The sequence below is a fragment of the Pithys albifrons genome, chromosome 3 (genome assembly GCF_047495875.1).
Source record: "Pithys albifrons albifrons isolate INPA30051 chromosome 3, PitAlb_v1, whole genome shotgun sequence".
Lineage (NCBI taxonomy): Eukaryota > Metazoa > Chordata > Aves > Passeriformes > Thamnophilidae > Pithys > Pithys albifrons.
The window spans coordinates 17,765,727-17,786,307 of record NC_092460.1 but is presented as its reverse complement, the minus strand read 5'-3'; the positions used below and the strand labels follow the sequence as shown (position 1 = coordinate 17,786,307).

The 20,581-nt window shown below is 36.6% G+C and overlaps 2 protein-coding genes across 2 annotated transcripts in view; one reads left to right on the top strand and one right to left on the bottom strand.

The window, feature by feature from the left end:
- Positions 1-20,581, bottom strand: part of CACNA2D3 (calcium voltage-gated channel auxiliary subunit alpha2delta 3) — a 395,617-nt gene that overhangs the window by 48,172 nt on the left and 326,864 nt on the right. The window lies entirely within an intron of this gene.
- Positions 13,921-18,664, top strand: LRTM1 (leucine rich repeats and transmembrane domains 1). Its single transcript, XM_071550137.1, has 3 exons — positions 13,921-13,927; positions 15,362-15,958; positions 18,231-18,664. Exons 1-3 carry the CDS (start codon positions 13,921-13,923, stop codon positions 18,662-18,664), a joined length of 1,038 nt encoding a protein of 345 aa, XP_071406238.1.

Genomic DNA, 20,581 nt, shown 5'->3' with positions numbered 1-20,581 from the left:
TGCAGGAATAATGAAGTAGCAGCAGGAGCAGGAGAAAACACAAAAAGGATAAAAACTGAGTGAAAGCATTAAAAAAAAAAGTAGACACTTCTGACTGAAAGTCCATTGCCTTTTCAGCAGTCTTCACTGAGGAACTTGGAGGGAAATAGGTTATCTGTAAATTATCATTCAGACCGTTACACTGTATTTCAGACTTTACAAGATAGTAGCCGATATGGTGCCAACACTGTTACAAAGGGCTCCCACAGAAATCTACTCATTTACTCCATGACAAACCTTGTGTACCAGCATGAGGGAGGCACTTGAGAATCCATCCATAACTTAAAGAGAAAAACAAACCCAACAAAAACAAACAAAAAAAAAACCAAAACCAAAAAAAAACCCAACAGTCACAAAAAAACCCACAACCAAAGCCTCCCACAAGCCTGAGGAAGGGAATCACTTAGCATGCAAAATGGCACTAAGTGCACTTTGCTGGAAAGATATGTACTTTGTTCCTGAGAAATACAAGGAGTACATTGATAATGTAAAGTAGTGGCTTAGATTGCCAAATTTGAAGAGGGTGAGGCAAGGCACAGTTAAGCCCTGTCTTGTATCTGGAGTATCCTCCCTGCAACTTTTAGAAAATACCCGACACATACTGACACCTGGCTCATTCCATTAAAATGAAAAAAAAAAAAGAAAAAAAAGTGGCTGGGGTGGGAGTTGGGTAATACTTTTCTTACTCTCAGGAAGCTTCAGTAGCCTGCAGAGGGAAGACAAGAACTATTTCAAAGGAAACTGCTGGTGGAAGAACTTTTATGAATTCCTTTGAGCCTTCAACTTTCTTCCAATATCTCCTTGCATGGGCACCACTCTGGCAAATACTTCTGGGTTCTAATGGTAAAGGAAGCATGTAAAGACTGAAAGAAAACATGTGTAGACCACAGTAATGCTAAAATAATGAGGCAGTGAGGGTATTTTTATAACTCCCTAACCATTTTTTGGTTTTACAGTGTTTCCTTGCTATTCAAGTACGTCCCATGTCTGAAACGAAAAATAGGAACAGTACAGATTTGTAAGCACATTTATAAATCTTAAGGGAAGATTTGTGACTTGTCAAGTTCTCAAAAAAAGCTTTACTTCTCACAGCTGAGGTCCTAGTTTAGAGTAGCATAGCCTGTTTATCTTTCAATCTCAGCCAAAAGGCTGTGGTTTCAAGTTCACAAGTCAGGAACCCTAAGAGGCTCAAAGTTCAGACAAACATCCAGAAATTAGGATACTTATCTGAACTCTTAGAGACGGTGACCAGATTCTCTCAGGAAATCAGGCTTTCTGCTTCTACTTGTCACTATAATTCAAAACATTCAAACCTTGATCATATTTTCTTTTCAAACTTGATTCTGGCTACTGCCTAAGCATGTTGACAAAAACAAAATCTGTTTCTAGATATCTCAGCAATGTGAGAAAGGTTTATTTCAGAAATGGGCAAAGCATCTATGACAATTTCCAAAGAGGTTTGCCCCTCTCAAACTGAATTCCTCTCATAGCAGAATGGGTACAACTTGTCCTACTGCCCCAGAGTACTTTGGATGTGCCATCAAAGATAAATATTGTGTTATCCACTGCAAAATGAACTTATGACGGAATTCGCTGTCCAGTTTGTCCCCTCTCAGTTCCCTGCCCTCTCACCGCACATTAAGGGCCCAAGATAAGTAGATTGTGCTGCTGCCAATCTTAGCAGGGAGAGAGGACACAGAATTCAACTCTTTCCGCCTACAGAACACACAGAGTACCACCTGCCGGCCCTGTCCTGGTGTCATGATGGACACTTGTCTGTATATTCAGGGTCTGTGAATATATGAAATCTCATTAGTCAAACCAGATTTAGGACATCGAGTGAGAAAACACTGACACTTTATCAAATCATATCATTTGGAAAAAAGTATTGGATCTCTTATTTACTGAGTTATACTAATAATAGTGACATCCTGTACAAACTGTTGGTGCTATACTGTGATTAGAAAATTACTTTGAATTACTAAAAATACAAGTAAAGTTATTTGAAGTAAAATAACACATCAGAAATACCTCATCATGAATACAAGTCTACAGCCTTTCGACACCATATGTACTGGATGATTTATAAGTCAAATATTTACTGTAATGTTCAAGAATAGTTCTTATGTTTTTATTTTTCTAAGATCACTACTTTATTTAACCATGTTTTTGCTGTTTAACCATATGTTGGTAATCTAAAGTTTTAGAAGTGTACAAAAAATGTATGTGCCCAAAAGACTCAGTGCACACATTTTTATGTGTTGGGAATGGACTTGAGTTGTACCACAGTGTTCTGCAGCAGCAAGTACAAAGAAAAGAGCACTGGTGGATTTGCAACCCTTGTGATTTATGTCTGTGTCTTTTACTGAACAATCTTAAAAAACAGTAATAGCTAAAGATATAGATGGTAAATGTTTCCATGAACAACATTAACTGTAAAAGCAGCCTTATTTGACTGGGTTTTTTACATTTTTGAATCAAAAATCCATTTCTATCAAATATCTGTGTAGAAAAGAACACAGCTGCCTATTTGCTCAACAAAAGTGGGAGCTGATATTTGAGCTATAAACTAGCATTTTTGGAATCTCCTGAAGTAGAGATTTAAACCATGTCTGAAATGGAAAGCAATCTTAGATTAATAACACCAAAAGATTCTTTAGTATAATGAAATATAGATCTTCTTCTTCGTATCATCCTACTTTGTATGTGTTAAATAAAAAGAAATACCATCTTTCAAGAGGTGTTCAATATATTACATATAAACATCTCACTTTTTAAGTCAGTCTCTAAAACTATGGATTAACATTACTTATAACCTGAACATTTCACATTTACTTAACCTGATTTCATGAGAACAATTTATTGCCACCATTTTGAAACCCTGTCAAGAAATGTTAACTATACCTCTAAGAATAAACTGTATTGGGGAAAAAATGACTTTTATCTAACGTAGAAGTTCAAGCACATGAATTGAAAAACAGTTAATGTGCATCCAAGATGTCAGACATTCAGGGCTAGAATGAGAGCTTTCTATTTTACTTTTCTATGTACCATATTTCAGGAATAATAAGAATTTAACATTTTCACAATTGCAGCATAAGCCTACACACTCATCAGCAGAAATGATTGTTTAGGTCTGAGCCGGTGACCATTTGTAAATTGAGAGGTGTCTTCATATTGCTAAAAATTAGCCAAGAGCTGATTTGCTTTATTACACAAAGTTGAAATTACCTCCTTAAAATACAAAAACCAATCTACTGACTAACTTATGGCCAAATATATAATTAATAAATATTTTTACTTGATTCTTCAAGAAAGTAGAAACAAATAAGACTTTTAAAAATACTGAGACTGGCAAAATTAAAAGACACTGCCAAACTTAATTTTTTTTTAATAAAATGTCACCATTGCCAGAGATCTGTGTGCCAAGTTATGATCATAAATGAACTTTTCTTGGTGAATTATTAACTTCTAGAAATAGTGTAAGTGCTGACATGACTTTCACAGTAGAAATACAAATGGACCCCACTTACTTCACGGAAACCATTATCCAGATGCTTCGACAAGTAGTACATTACAATTTATATACTAATGATTAGTAGGATTTAGTTGTCAATACAGCCTTAAAGCATATTTTAGAAGTATAAATGAGTAATTTTTGAGGGAAATCAGTATGAGGGATACCAGATGTAATCCCCTTTAATGTAACAGCTTTGAAATAAATCAGGAAGGTTTCTGAAAGGTATTTGTCTGGTGTTATATAAAATTAAGGATTTGTCATACAAAATAGCTTCTATTTCTGCTAAGTTGCCTGATAGGGACAAACTCAGCTGGGGCTTCTGCCTGAAAGGTGTTGAGCACTGCTAGTGGGCAGTGAAGTCTGTGAGAGTTAAAGGATATCCAGCATGTGATAAGAACACTTAGCACCTTCCAGAATGGAGCTCTGGAGAACACAAAAATGTCTTAAATCTCCACTCAAAGAGAGGACTTTTGGCAGGAATTTTCAGAAATTACATTATTGTATAAAGGAAAACCTATTATTGACTTATAAGCACAGTTAACCTTCCAAAGGCCAGGTTTTTATAGTTGTTAAGGCATATACCAAAAACAGGCTGATACTGATGGGCTTTCCAGAAACACTTATTTCATACTGGAATTCTGAAGTCTCTATCATATTCCCAAGCATCAAAAAACCTTTGAAATACCACTTTCCAAATTGTAGACATTTGTAAATGACAAAAGTCCTCTTGGAAATGCTGCTGTAACATATTTATATAGCATATTTAATTTTCTGATAGGTCAACTCAGTCAATTCCGTCAATTCCATATTTTTCTGATATTTTAAAAACAGCCATTTTCAAAATTAATAAATCTTCTCAGCATGTCTATAAGGTAAGCAAAGATTATCTTCTCCATTCTCTCACAGTACAGAGATGATAAGCCCTACCCTAAGGGAAAGGGCCTTCTCCCTTTCATTAAAACTAAAAGGAAATCAAACACACACATTACCAATGCAGCAAACTATAACCAACTCTAATAAAGTATATTTAAACAGATTTATTTTAAACTCTGATCTTGACTTTTGTATTAAAAATGGTGCAACTAACCATGGAAGGAAAAAGAGAAGGGTCTCACACAAACTTCCCTGTTTCATTCTCTGTTTTTACATGCAGTTAAAAAGAATCTGTAAGGATGGAAGACTACAACCCTTGCATGTGTAGAGATACTTTTATACTGTGGTGACTTTATAACTGAGACTCTTTTTCATTTAATTCAATCAGATTAGACTGTAGTACTGATTATGCTCATATCCACAAACCAGCATTTTAACTGAGTTTCCATGGAAACACTATATGTCCCTGTTTTCTCTTTAGACAAAGCTATGCCTGTTTAACAAGTTTGCCGAGGACAACATGTTTTGTTTAAGTTACATTAACTGAAGCCAATACTTCCTAATTACATTACCAGAAGAAACAGTTACTGCAGTACTTTTACCATGGGAAACCATCCATTGTTCAGCACATCTTACAAATATCAAGAAAAACAAGTATCAGCATTGCTGCTGCTTACAATGTGTTTAATGGTCTTATATCGATAAAAAAAACCGTTTATAAAATGACAAATTACAAATATTTTTAATCCTAATTTATCATATCATAACATTCATCAATTCATAACATTCTTATTAAGAAAACCAGAAAGGTTGTACCACACTCACACCTGCAGTTCCAATGGTGTGTTAATGAAAGCGTGGAAATCATACTTGATCTTATCTCTGCTGACTTCAACGATACGTTTCCCTAAGCTTTTAGGAGAAGAACCAGGCCCAAAATCTTAACTGGGGATATCTAAAGCTGGAAGACATGCCTTAGCAAGAGTGCTATGACACTACAATGAAGAGGACTGGAGATAAACTGGGGGTTTGAGTTTTTTAGTACAAACCTTATGAAGAATCAAGCATTAGGCAACTCCTTCAGATAAACCGGTGTCTACTTCTTTCTCAAATGTTTTTCACATTGCAATTTAAGGAATTCTGCAGAACAGTTCTTATAAAATATCTATCCCTTAACTTCAAAGCTAGGAAAACAACAGTAAGTAAAATATGACCAGCTGATGGCATACAGTAGAGTAGACAGTGTTTAGTTTCCAAGAAAAAGCCTGCACTACAATTTCATGAAATACAAATGTTCAATTCAGTGCCTGTGTTTGAACATACCATCCCCAAACCATCATGAACTACAAATTACAGTGTTCTGCTCTTTCTTCTTTCTAACAGCTTTACAGAGAAGGAGCTTGTAGCAGTAACTATTGAAAACTCATTTAAGATCTTGATAACACCAAAAAACCCCAAGGTGTGGAAATTCTTATTTCACTAAACTAGGACATGATGCATGATTTCAGCTTCTAAATGCAGTCAGCCTACTTGTCCCAGTGAGCCCTTTCAGAAACAGAGAAGTCAGCAGTGATGTGCCTGGAACTCCTCTGTTCTAATTCTACTGGAACACAGACATGGAGAGAAAATGGACACTGTCATTTTGAAAGGGGAAAGGACAAAAAGTCTCAGCCAAAACATGAGTAACAAAGTTCAGCCCTGCCATTACATTCCAAAATAACCTACTGTGGAAGCAGATGAAAGCAAGTAAAGATCAAAATACACTGATTTTGCTCAAGACAGCTGTAGCTTTATAGACAGAGGAAGCTCAACCATGTTGGGACCTTTTGAGATCCCACAATAAATTAAAGGGTATTAAAATAGAAATGCCTTTGGCTAAAAGGGGATTGTATTAAATGATAACATGTGTTACCTGTACACTTCAGCATCACCCAGTGGTGATACAGAAATCAGATATAAACATGGAAGAGAAAAATATGAAATTAACATTTAAATGTTGTCTGAACTTTAGGGCTAATAATCTACGTTTAGAGAGTACATTTTCTTATACTTGTCCACAAGAATTCTGTTGTTATAAATTTGTTATCCTCTCAACCAATGCATTTCAAACCAGAAAGTTCATCCTTTAGGATCTTAGAGGACACTGAAACAGAATGCACAGCTAAAAGCTTAGAGAAAACTTTAGTTAGTACAAAGAAAAACTAGCACGTTCCAATCTTTCTAAAACATTTCCCTTTACACCTGAGACACAGCCTGTCAGGCATTTGGTACAATCCTCCTTACAGATGTATTAAAGCACAGTAAACAATTTTCCTTTTCACAAATCAAGAAAAGGAAAGCATTATACACTGCGCATACTTTATGAATTGTAATCAATATTAGATAAAAATATTCTGTTATTGAGAAGAAAAATGATGAAATGAGGATCTTTGGAGATTCTTAGCATGACAATAGGAAACCAAAACAGACATACAGAAGGCCACATAGTCAAAAACAGACAAGATAATTCAGAACAGGTAGAAATAGTGAAAACATGATGTTTCTTAATGATTTAAATCTTTACTGTCCTTTATTTACCATTAGGTTATCCCAGTCACATTGCTTCATTACTGCTGGTATAAGTTGCACACCTATATAAACAGGGGTTTATTAAAGTTACTTTTTGTATTTCATAGCAAAATTTTTGGGGTTTGTTCTTTACTCTTTTCCTCCTTTCCCCTTTATTTAAATGCCTATTGTTTTACTCCTGCATACATTTCCTCCTAGAGTATCTGAAATCCTTAATCATGGTCTCAACATTTCTCTCCCACATTACACTTTTAGAATCAAGTTCCATGACTTTTAAGAGTTACGCTTACGTCAGAGGGATCAAGAGGTTTAAATTTCAGTACCTATTAAATGAATTTAATTATCCAACCAGTTCCATTTGGATACACTGTAACTGTTCTTCACTAATCTATACCAGATTTTCCAGTATTGTAATTCTCATAATAAAATGCCCTCTACAAGAGTATTCTCTTTTTTAAACAGAAAAAGGCCTCTCGGTGGCCTATTTTACAAATTCTAAACAGAAGCATCATTATCCTTTACACTAGCTAAGTTTCCCAAGGATTTATCATGTCAGAAAACAGCAGAATTAAACTAAACTTGAGGGAGGAGAAATCTGTTTATATATCTGACTTACACTGTTGCTTCATTTAAAACATTCTCCAGGGAAAAAGGTGTTTTAAAAACATCCTTAGTGTTTAAAACCTGCTGACAGGTTAAAAGCTGGGGGAGGGGAAGAGAAGGGTACCAGCATGGCGTGTGATCTCCAGGACGTTGTCATAGTCAGAGGACTTTTGGTTGCCAGCTGCTGCAGCACTCAAAGCAGTTGGGATGACACAGAAATCCAGGGAGAACAGAGACTAGAGAAGGAGTAAACTCTGTACTGCCTTGTAAAACATGTCTGCTGTTGAAATAAAGAACAGCAGCAGCAAGTAGAGGTATCTGGCTTGTTCTTGTTTGTTGCATTCATATGGTAAAAATTGACAATATTCCTACTCCACTTGTGAAATGGTCCCACAAGCAACAAACACGGAGGCTCCAGGTCCTGTTCATCCCCCACACTCAGAGGTCTGCTGGTGCCAACTGCCAGTACCAGTGCTGAAGGGGTTTTGGTAACATACAGTTATAATGGAGTTGGCAGACAGTCCATCACACTTTACCTGCTGCAAAACAGCTATGATTCTTTCAGGATTTAAAGTCTTTGACCTTTCCTCTTATAGCAAAACATGATCAAAGGGAAATATTCCATCAAAGCTCAAATCCAAAGCTACTGAGCACATCGGTCCTGATCCAACATAATACTGATGTTTAAATCCACAAAAATAATGTATTTAATGTTTATCAGCTGCATAATTTTAATGTGAGACTGTTTAGTACCTTGCTAGATTAATGAAAAAAACTTGTCCTATGGCTATTTCCAAAGTATTGCAAGAATTACAGAGGTTTAACTATTTGACTGTACTGCTGCGATATCATCCCTGTTTCTGCAAGTTCTTGTGGTCCAGTGACTACTAGGGCAAAGACAGAGTCCTTTCAAGCCCATAAATACAGGAGTTCCCAATCTTTAACAGTGAAGTTTACTTAACTACTGTAATTTGCCTTAAAAGCACAAAAGGAATCAATAAATGAAGTATGAGTTCAATTTTTTAGCACCATTGGTAAGGAGCAGTTTAAGAAACATTCACTGCAATTTACAGTCTTTCTTCATACACTATGAACTTTCAAAATTCTTTTACAGAAGTTGTTAAAAAAACGTTTTCAACTCTTACAAGAGCTAGTCTAATAAACCAACCATTCAGAATGCACAGGAGATTTATATTTTGGTCTTAAGTTTGAGCCCAGGGTGAGCTATGACCGCGAATAGAAATTCTGATTAAATATAAATATAAGGAAACAAAACCACTAAGAAAACCTTAAAAAAGAACATTGTCTTTGGTGAGGAATAAATAAGCTATCTAGAACAATAGTGAATTAATTTTAACATGTTTAAGAGCAGAAAAAAGGTATCTAAAACATCAAGATAAAACAAAGTATACCCTGGTCCTTATTTTACATGTGTTTCTCTTTCTCCTGTTTTAGTCCTTTCATTTCTGTTACTTTGATGTCAAGCAATATTTTTTTCTATTTACAATAACTGCAAAATGAATGAATTAATTAACTCTTATCATACTGGAGATACATTCTATCTATGGATGCTCAGCATGTGTAATGTGATTGACATTAGCCAGGAAATTATTAAATCTACACCCCCTGCTGCTATCTGTGATGGAACAAATACTCTGCTGACACATAAACTGCCTCTTGATGCAACTTCATCTAGCTTGCAACTAAGATAAAGAGACCCAGCATCTCTATTTCCTGTGCTTCTCCTCATTCTGAAGGTCTTGCATCCGTTCTGGTAATTTTTCTACCTCCCAAAAATACTGTAAGGCTGGTGTTTCAGCATTTTCCAAGTAATCCCTTCTCACCTTCATATATTTCTGCTATTTTAGGTGTAGGAAGAGAAGTACAAGCCAAAATAACTTCTAACTGCATTATATTAGAGTTATAGTATCACAACAAATGGCTGACTGATCTACCTACTGGATTGAAAGTCTTGCATCACTTTAGTAAAAGAGAAAGGGAAAAATTAAAAAAAAAAAAAGAAAAAACTGCAGACAAAGGACTGATCCAACCAGTTGTTCACAGAATATGAACACAGACCTGGTGAGCAAAGACCTGGGTATGACTATTAGGACAATTTTCCAGTCCAAATCAGAACACTGGTCTAGGAAAGAAGAGAGGTTTGACCGAAACAGAGAAGGTGCCCAGAGCAGCAGCCCCAGTGGCAGCAGAGGCACAACAGCTCACATTTCCCAGGCTGCCAGGATGCCCAGCTACCCCTTTCCCCACTGCAAATTTCCACCTGGAATGCGGCGTGTCCCAGTTCATCAAGGCCACTATTACATCCCATGCACTGGCCTATTCTAAAGGTGTCAGAAGAAGGTGTAAAATCTCCCATAAATTATAATTATGGAAAAAAACTCTGGCCACAGGGAAAGGTTTTTTCCATAGCTTGTGTCATTAGTGGTTGATTAAAGCCCTTAACAGTGAAGTTTATATCCCTTCTAAATTATTCTTTTTTGCCCCATGAGGTAACCATGGCTCCAGATTATACATGAATCCTACTAATCATCTGGGCCCAAGGATAACTTCCAACTATGTATTTCATACATTAATTACACACTGTATAAACAAGTACCAGATGTATCTAGGTAAGGCAAAACAAGCCACTGGAAAGAAGACAACCGGTCTCTTCCCCTCTACAAAATCACAGCTGTCTGCCTGTTTTCTCATTTCTAGAGCCACACAGTATTGTTTCCCACCTCAAGGGGATACTGTCAAACAATTCCTAACAACTCAGACACAAGGTACATTTTAGACATCATGGTGACCCGTTATGCCTGATAACCATATATTCTGATAATCAATATTTGATGTTAATAAATTCTAGCTGGTATCACTCCCCTCTTAACCTACTTTACAATAAATTGTCTGAAGAAATCCACACCTCTTGTGGAAAATATGCCCAACTTTTTAAGGTGTAAATCTTCCTTGAGACAAGTTTAGTTTGATCCATTAGCTAATACTTCTCTTGTGGAAGGCAGGCAGGAATTGGATTAAGTGCTTTCCTCTAAATTTTTTCAGCTTTTGAAAACCTACTATCCTGTCATCTTTGTTTGCACAGCATTCTGACTCAGCTGGGAAAGGATAAGATCTTTCGCCATGATACACTACTGCATTTTTTTAAATGCCAGTTAAAGGGGAAGACTTTTAACAACAGAGGTATGGGTTGCCTCACTACCAAATAAGATCTTTTTTTTTGTGACCCAAAATGAAGGTGAGTCTGCATTGCCCAAAGTTTTATTTAGGGTCTTCAGCAAGAGCTTAGTTGTTTTACCAATCTGGAGACACATGTTAGCAAGCAGAAAGCACACGCCATTTCCCTGAAAGTATCTCAATTTTAATTCCTTCCCCTTGAAAAACTTAGGGAAAATAAATTTAATAAAGAGTATGTATAGGAATTGTCTGCTGTGGTCTTGGGAACATTTTTCAATGTAATCATGTATGCCTGGACTCAATATACGATGCAGTGGAATCTGAATCCTGTAACTTTTAAATATTTGAAATATTTAAATTGTTTCCTTTCTGCTAGAGTTTAATTAACATAATGTTCTTCTGTAAAAGAGATGATCCTTACACATAGAACTCCCTTAAAGCAGATGGCAGTAATTGCTGCAACAAAGAGTTTGCTGGCAAAGCAGGCAGAACTGCCCCCCCAGTCAAGAGGGATCGGGTATTTGTTCATTGGGCTCTCGCTCTATGCGATGGGAAACATACCTTGTTACAACAAGGCACAAGCTAATTTAAGGAGTTGGAATAACACAGTTGCTGCACCACATCAGACAACTGAAAAGAATCCTGCTGGTGGTTCAAAAGGCCAGAAGTAGAGTATATTTCATGCTTATTCTGTTTCTGGCAAATCTCTACCTGTGACACAACTATAATTTTCACCACATCAGACTTCTCTGTCACAACCAAAGTATTATTGCTAATAAAGGGGAATAGGACATGGATTATAGGTTGGGGAAACTTCTGTTTACAAAACATGTGCATTCAGAGTTCTCAATATAAGGAAAAAATAGTAACATCTACATGAAAAGCAAATTGACAGATTTAATCATAGGTTTCCAAATCTGAACTCGGCAAGATGATTTTTTAAAAAGTAATAGCTTCTTATGCCACGATTCTGAGTAAATAAAACAACCTCTGCATTACTGCTGGATCTGAACCTCCCACAGCGCTTAACTTTCAGTGACCTTGTCCTATGAAGATCTCTTTAATATGGCACATGCAAAAAATAATACAATTATATTTGCAAAGATTTATCAGAAACAAGAGAGACCATTAAGACACATTCTTTAAGCCCACTGTTAGATGAAATAAACTGCTGCAGGAGCTTGTAAACCCACCTGGTCAGCCAACAATAGTTAAGGTGGGAAATAACTTATAAAGGAAATCCTTTGAATTCATGAGTCAAAATAAAATTTTGGATACCAAAGAGAATTTTAAAGTGAGAATAAGTTGTATCAGACTAGAAAACAATAACATAATAGCTAGTACCTCCTGTAACATAATCAAAAGACATGAAAAGAGATGTTACTGATAAAAGAGATGAGTTATTCCAATAGAGAGGGATGTCATCTCAAGCAACAAGTACCTGACCTAACTTTGCTCTTTGAAAGCGTATCCATAGCTAGCAAGGCTACAACTTCTGAGGACATGGATATTTTATAGTAGCCATTTTTACATTTAGTTCTGTCTTCACTAAAATGATTTACTGTTAATATTTAAGACAGGTCTGTTTATATGTTCATTAGAAAATCTTTTTGCATTAACCTGACATTAATTTACAGTACAGCTGATCTTTAAGCTTCTTTCCCCCTCTCCTTGTAAAGCTGGAGTTAATGAGCATGACAGTGGCACCAGTTTATCTACATCTATAGTATTCCTCTACACTGGATCTCAGGCTTTATCCTGTATCAGGATGATGTGTCATTCATCAGGGGCGTCAAGGATAGTGTGGTGTGCCATTCCCAGCAGTAATTCTGGGCTCCTCAGGATAAGCAATCATGTTTGTTTTACAGAATGGCACTTTCTCTATGTTCTCCTTCTCCCCTCCTCAGTGTTCACTGTTCTTTCAGCTCTCTTGGCTGGTGTCAGACACAAATCAGCAGAGCACTCAGTAGCGACAGTCACAGCTCTCCCTTGGGAGCAAGGGTGGCAGAGCGAAACACAGATTTTAGCAGCTATGGAGAAGAGGGTTACTTTCTTCACAAGCTAAGTTACATTTAGGAGTAGGTCTGAAAGCTTTTGATCGAAAAACTTCCCTCTCCGCAGGACAGCTAACAGATGGAGTGACCATATGGCCTGGAAAGACTTAATTACACAGCAGATCTCTCATTCCTTTCAACACCTTTGAGTTCCTTCATAGTCACAAGTCATTTATTCCTTTATTGGTGCAGATGACACAGTATGAATGAGTTACAGTATGATAGAAGAAATAACAGAGTCAAGGTACCACATGAATACATGAAGTACAATTTTAGAATCATCTGCTAGTTCTTTCCAATATTTTTGAAAATATTGGAATTTGTTCAATATTTTTGGTGACTATACCAGTATGTGTGCCATTTTTATGGAAGGAGACACCATTTCTACATTCCCATGCAATAAAATCCTGTCAGCACAACTAATGGATGTCAGATGAATAAGCTTAAAAGAGCAAACAAGGGCACTGTCAAAACTATGTCATCAACTCACAGTTCTATTTGTAGTGATATTACACACTCCACTCCCTCCAGTCACAGCTTAGGACAGGCAGAATCCATATTCAGAGTAATTTGATCTTGCAAAAATTGACACAGCATAGCTAATAATCCACTAGAATTCAGATTCCATACTGGATATAAAAAGGCAGCTTTATTTCTGTGCTTTGCGCTTGATGCAGATTAAATAAATTGAAAAGGCAAGGCTATCAGGTCATTATTTGTATGGTACAGCTGTCCTGTTAGAGTTGGACAGACACTCTTTGCATGGCTTGTTGACTGATTAAGAGGCTGAGTAAGTCTCTGAGAATCACAAAAGCAGGATGGGGGGAGGCATGGGGTGGAAGATTGTGATAAAGAAAAAAACAAGGGCTGACAGAGTAACTGGTTAGAAATAGTTGCACTTCTACACAAGCCAGAGGTATCAGCTAAAGGAACACTCCAAAACCCACGGAAAGGAAACTGGATGAGCACATTACAGATTTGAAGTGGGAATCAGGACACTGTTTATTACTGTTCTACATCAGAAATCTGGACTGAATCTTCTGCCAGGGGAAGAGCAAGCAAAGCAGAATGAAAGGTGAGATACTGACACATTCAGATTAATAATGTAGTTTTTCTGTTCTCTAAGCATTTCATTGCCAAGCAGGTGTTTATTTTAACTCTACATTGGACACCATTCCTGTTTTCAAAGCCAACTGTTGCAGAACAGTGTAATGAACTGAAACTATTTCTTACCTGGCTTGCAGGAATGCTGAATTCTTTCAAGTGAATTCTACAATGCAGAATTCAGTATTGCAAAAGATTATGCATAATTTGAATATAAATATAATTTCATTTTGAGTGAAAGTTATTGATTAGTTTGTACCTTAAAGTGAAGTTTTCATATTTCATACCATAATAATACATATAGTAGTCTCTTATAGTAATTAAGGTTTTATCTCTTTAAGTCAATAAGCAGTAAGTTCTTCTAATTTTCACAGGTTTCAATTGCCAACAAACTGAAATGTTTTGCATTTTGAAATAATAAAGATCAAAAAATTTTGGAGGCATCTCACAAACAATGTAACAAAAGGATTTATCATTCTGGCTTTCTTTAGTCAAATAAAATCTAGTTATTCAACACCACCTGATCCTTTTTTAAATATGTCATGCTTTGTACATGAGCATAGCTTTAAGTGGAGCCTTCTTTTCAAAGTGAAGATTGTTAGGAAGATATAAAAGGTAAAAAGTTTTTTGGTGTTTTTGTTTGGTTGGTTTGTTTGTTTGTTTGTTTTTTCTTCAGTAAAAAACCACCTGAACACCAGGAAGCAGCAGATAATTATAATGAAGTACTTCTGTCAACTCATTTATCTATTTAAAGGCTTATTGACAAATGTCTGTTGACTGTGCAGAGAAACCTCTGTCTATGGGAAGTACAGCTGGGATTCAGATAAGGCAATTAAAGCAAAAAACATAACCACAGATATTTTAAAGATCAAACTTGGAGAATTAAGATTGCTGAAAATGTACTGTTAATTTCTTTTCTAGCAATGTCCTAGAAGCTTGTTAGTCTTTTGATGTTGCATTGATTTAATTCTTTTAGGTTTTTCTATTAGTAAAACCAAAGAAAAATGCAAGTTCTACTTGTAATTCTTCTAACACAAGATGCCTTAAAGTTCTTACTACCACAGAACGAAAGGAATTTCAATTCAATAATTTTAGAAACTCTGTAATATTCCCTTCAAGCACCACTACTCTGCTGACGGCAAACCCTCCTGAAAACCATTTGTACTTAAGATAAAGCCATTACTTCATTTTAAGACCAGGGAAGCACTAACTTCATTCTGCATTATAAAAATACTTCAATAGTATCTGTAATTTACTAACATATCATAAAAGAAACGCACTCTCTTTATGTTAAGTTAATGTTTATTATGGAACTGTATTTCTTCTGACCACGTCTATGACCTGTATATTGCCAAAAGAGAAACATTTTAACCTCCTTTTAAATCTTCTTTCACTTGTGATACAGGCAACTGGCTTTTGGTTTTGAGTGTCATATCATTCACACACGCAGCTCACGGATGCCCCGACAAATGCCTGTGCCACAGAGCTTCAAAGACTGCAGACTGCAAGAACAGGGGATTTACTGACATTCCTCCACGTTTACCTCCTGAAATTCAGATACTGCAGCTGCAGAATAACCGGATCTGGAGAATCAACCAAAATGCATTCACTGGAACACCGTTACTCAAAATCTTAGACTTGTCTAATAATTCTCTCTCAATTGTGGCACCTGGTGCTTTCCAAAAATTACGGTACCTGCAGGTTCTAAACCTAACCAGAAATTTGATTCATTATATAGAAAACAAGACTTTCAGTTTCCTCCCACACCTAAAAGAACTGGACTTGTCATCCAACAGCATTATACGTTTGCCTGAGACATTTGGAAACAGCACTGGGAATATAACATTGCTCTCTTTGAAGCATAACAAACTTCAGAAAATGGAAAGAGTTCTGCTCGAGTCACTTCCAAATCTGAAAGTGGTTCTCTTCAAGGATAATCCCTGGCAATGCAATTGTAATGTCTTTGGCCTGAAACTGTGGCTGGAGAGCTTTCTATACAGAGGTAAGGAATTTTCTCATTGCATACAGTGCACATGGGAACATTTAACCAGCATCTAACCGATCTTCGCTACCAAGGCTTAACAATTTACCCCACACCTTAAATCACTCCCTCAAATAAAAACACTAAAATATATTCTTATGAATAGGTCAGAATATAAGTGCTTTCATAAATATGGGTGGCAAACCAAAATCAAAGCAGAACTTTATCTTAGCACACAGAGAAAGTATACACATTTCCTCAATCAGGCTTTGAGGCTTCCATGTGACCAAACTACTGATTTCCTGCCTGTGCATGGAATGGACACAGGGCAGGTTGCAACACAGCCTATGTGAAAATGATACATGTGGCCATTTTCAGGGATCAGAACTCTCCAGGCCAACTGGAAAACTGTACTGGCTACACAATTAATTCTGGAGTAATCTTTGGGTGAGATAAATTCACTACCATAAGCAGCCCTACAGAAAAGAGAAAAGGCTAAACTCATCTCAGTGTTAAAATATTAATATTTTTGATTGGTAAAATATTACATTATCACAGGGTTTTGCTTCTTTTATGCTGGAACTATTCCCCATAAAAATATTCAGCAGGAGTTGACTTATCCGTGTAGAAGAATGTAATGAACCAAGATAAACATCTCAGATTATCTTAATTACTCTGCCAGCAGCATAAATATTGTAACTTATTTCAAAAACTAATGTTGTTTAGAAATTCAGTGATACCCTCCAATCTTTCAGAAGACTGACAGATTAATCAAATGAAGTGAAACAGAACTTAAAAATTTATTTTAGCAACAATTCTTAAAGGAAGCCCAAATTCTGTGTTCTCTTCTATGTTTGCATTTCCCTAAAATTACTTGTCTAAATCATATGAAGAAAAATTACATGACACAATATTATTTCCTATTACTTATATGCAACATATATGATGGAACAGTACAGTGTCTGTACAGATACTTCTTGCACGTCATAACAAAACATTAGAGATGGAACATTGTCTGAATTTAATTTACTATTTATTTTTAAATTTATTGATTTTTTTTGTTCAATATAAGTCTAAAATATTTCAGTATTTTTAGCTGAATCCATCTCAGACAATTAACATTTCATGCATACTTGTAAAAAATTATAGAGAATGCTTCAGTTAAGGTGGAACACCAGTGTTCTATTGCAAACATACATATTTAGTTGCTTAAAACCATGTTAGGCTCTCAGTTGCAGCATTTGGAGTTTTTATTAATAATCACGTTCAAACCAAAGCATTGAAGGTATTAGGAACCATGCTTTGGGTGTGGCTGCCAAAGGGCAAGAGATCTGCTCTGCTCACATCTGCCTTGGTATACCATCAGCATTTGTAGAGTAGTGTACAGATTTCTGTTTGTATTCCCTACTTTCTCTAAGTCTTATCAGAATGAAAATTTCTGTATCTGGCATTACCTGAGAGGTGCATTATTTGGATAGAGAGCAGAAAGAAAACTCAGTTGATTTGATTAGTTAATTAAAAATATATGTAAACATTGGGTTTGTTCTTGTGGACTCCTTGACCCACTACACCCCTAAAGACTTGTATAGGCTAATCAGGAACCCCACACTTGGTGTGCATTCCTCCACATGCTGAGGAACATTTGCATGATTTTCCATGACTGTAGCTTCCTATTTCACTGCCCATTATACTAAAAACATCCTCTGGGAGAGAGTGAAAGCTGTTTCTAAGCAATCATGACATTTACCATCTGAGCAGGATAATAGATTGATTAATCTTAACTCATTATATCTCTGTATATTTTCTTACCATGAGCCTTGCTTCAAAAAATTCCTCATGTATCCATAGAACCTCCTGAGCTTGCCCTTTTCCTTGTTATGGTGAGCATGTGTCAGAACAATGACTAAATGTATTATTTCCATTTCTCTCTATAAAATAAGCATTGGTGTGAAATTGAACAAACTGAATTTGCTGTTAACAATACCTCTTTGTTTTCATCTATGACTTAGTTCTTACTTTTCTACCACCATTGTTGTTTTATATCTATAAAATCACAGATAACTTAATTCCTGATGAACTGCTTCTTGAAAATACTCTTTTATATGAGTGTTAAAGTGCAATAACCTCACCTAACTGAAAAAAAGTTCTTTAAAACACACTTATAATTCTTTAAAAGTATGAAGTTGAAGCTGGTGATAAATTTACTTCAGGTTTCAGTTACTTTTACATTAAGACAATTCAGAAAGCATCAAATCTTATGATCATAATTAGGTTTTTTTAATATTTTTTTCAGGAGGAATAAGTGATGGCATTATCTGCTCAGCGCCAGGGATTCGGAAGGGAAAGGACCTGCTCAAGGTGCCCTACGAGCTGTTCGGGGCGTGCCCACTGCGGACAGCCCAGGCGCAGGTGGGCAGCGCTGCCCAGCCTGGTGCGGAGCCGCGCAGCCCCCCGAGGCTCGGTGCCCACGGCGACAGCGGCGACAGCGGCCGTGCCAGCTGCGAGCCCAAAGCCAGGGCACGGCCAGTCAGCCTGCGCCACGCCATCGCCACCGTTGTGATCACCGGAGTGGTGTGCGGCATTGTGTGCCTCATGATGCTGGCGGCGGCTGTTTATGGGTGTGCTTACGCTGCAATCACTGCCAAATACCACAAAGAACATTTGGCCCCCGTCAGACAGCATGGGACTGCGGAGGAAAAAGAGCCATTTGATAATTCCCTGGCTTGAGTTACCTCTGTCTTTGGGTTCTTGAAAATAAAGCCCTCACTTCAGCTAAAAAGCCTGGAATCTAAATAGGATTGATTTAATAGTGATTGTGAAGTGGTTTGTTCCCCCCACCCCATAATTTTTCTAAGGTAAACATACATATCTTTGGAATACTTATTAATATTTCATATAGAACAATGTAAATTTATTTATATTTTGTGTATGTATATTCTGAAGCCACTATTTAAGGGCAAGTGTTTGCGATAATGAAACCTTGACATAGACACTTTAAACTATTCCACTATTCTTTACTAGCTCTTGATGCAGTATTAGACCAAGGTATGACTTCCGATGCAGCTACATTCAGTGCTCAACAAGGATGACCTTTCTGCAAAGAAAAATAGAAAATAGCTACAAATTACTATCCTTTTTGACAATACAATGAGTTTTCAAACTCGTCTATACACTCTCAATGATAACGTAAACATGTGTTTAAAGCCTTTCCAAAAATGTGTGTTCAACCTTCCAATCTGCCCTAGAAGGCCACAATTAAACAATACATTCGTCACCTAACTTAGAAAATAGGAAGCAACTTGCTAACTATCACATATAATTTTTTAATTACTTAGTAATTAAAGAGAGCTGAGAGAATCCTGAAGAAAGAAGAAATGCTTTGGATACAAGCACTGAATTGAGCCCACGGAGCAGATATGAAGACACTTCCTGATACCCTGCTGGCACACGAGCTTCATACACACCTCTCTGAAGTTATTCCCAAATCCACACACAAGTGTTCCATTTTGCAAATACCATGACTGCAGATGCAGCTCCCACCACAGTGCAGCCCTTCAGCAGGAGGATAATATAGTTGCATGTTTATACTTTCTCTTCCACAGAGAGAACATTCAGCTCAATTCACTCAAGGGTCACCCTTACTTTCTGCAGAGCTGTTTTGCCATCAGAGGAAATCAGAGTCAAAACCGTTTGAGTATCACAAGTTTAGATATGAAAGAATATTTTGAATGTGCAAAAGTACCTTTTTAATAATTCTTGGAAATTATATTGAGGCAACCAACAAAGATCAACCTTTTCCTAAACAAGATAAAATACATTTCAGGCTATTTGTGACAGATGCCTAATATGTTCTCTAACTCTCTCCAATGACAAGGATAAAGGCTTCCCTAGGTAGCTAGTGCAGAAATCAGCAATGTTTATTATTTTGAGGAAAATGTCCAAGGAACAGTCTGTACTAATGGCAAAGGGAAGCTGTGTCATGGCATTCAGAGCCCTGCACTGTCCTTCCAACAGATGGATTCCAAGATGAAGCTCTGTAGCGATTCTAAGAACAGCCTGAACTGAGTAATGGGCTGTATGGCAGGAGTCATGTAACCCTTGCTCTTATCTACTTAGCAATAATTGCAACCTAAATATTAAAGCTCATTCCTGCATCTGCAGTTACTTTCATGTCTAGAGAAAATTAAGCATCTCAGTGTTAATCTAAATCTAGCAGGCATTGAAAACAATCAATTACTGTCTGTTTTTTTTTTTTAACTGCTAAGTACTTCATATCATTATTGGGCTCTGCTCATTCTTCTCTGTCCTGAACTAAATAAACCAAGCTGTTTCAAATTTTTCCCACAAGGCCACATTCTCCAAAATCTTTCGCCCCTGCATTCCCTGGATCCTTTTCAGTTCTCCTACATTTTGTTTAAAATATGGTACCCTACACTGGGCACACTGCTTCAGCTGAGACATCATCAGCACAACATTTTTAGAATATTTATAATTTTTAGAATATCTAAAAATTTAGAATATTTTTATTTAGGCTCTTTAATCTGGTGTCTCGATATTTCCTTTTTTTCCTTATATTTAGTAAAGCTTAATGAATAATAGACTTTCAGAGCTAAGTCATTTAAATTTGTAAATCTACCTTTTCTA

Excerpts from the sequence above, each read along its gene's own strand:
- LRTM1 (XM_071550137.1), top strand. Across the intron at positions 15,959-18,230 it reads GGAGAGCTTTCTATACAGAG|GAGGAATAAGTGATGGCATT; the intron begins GTAAGGAATTTT and ends TATTTTTTTCAG.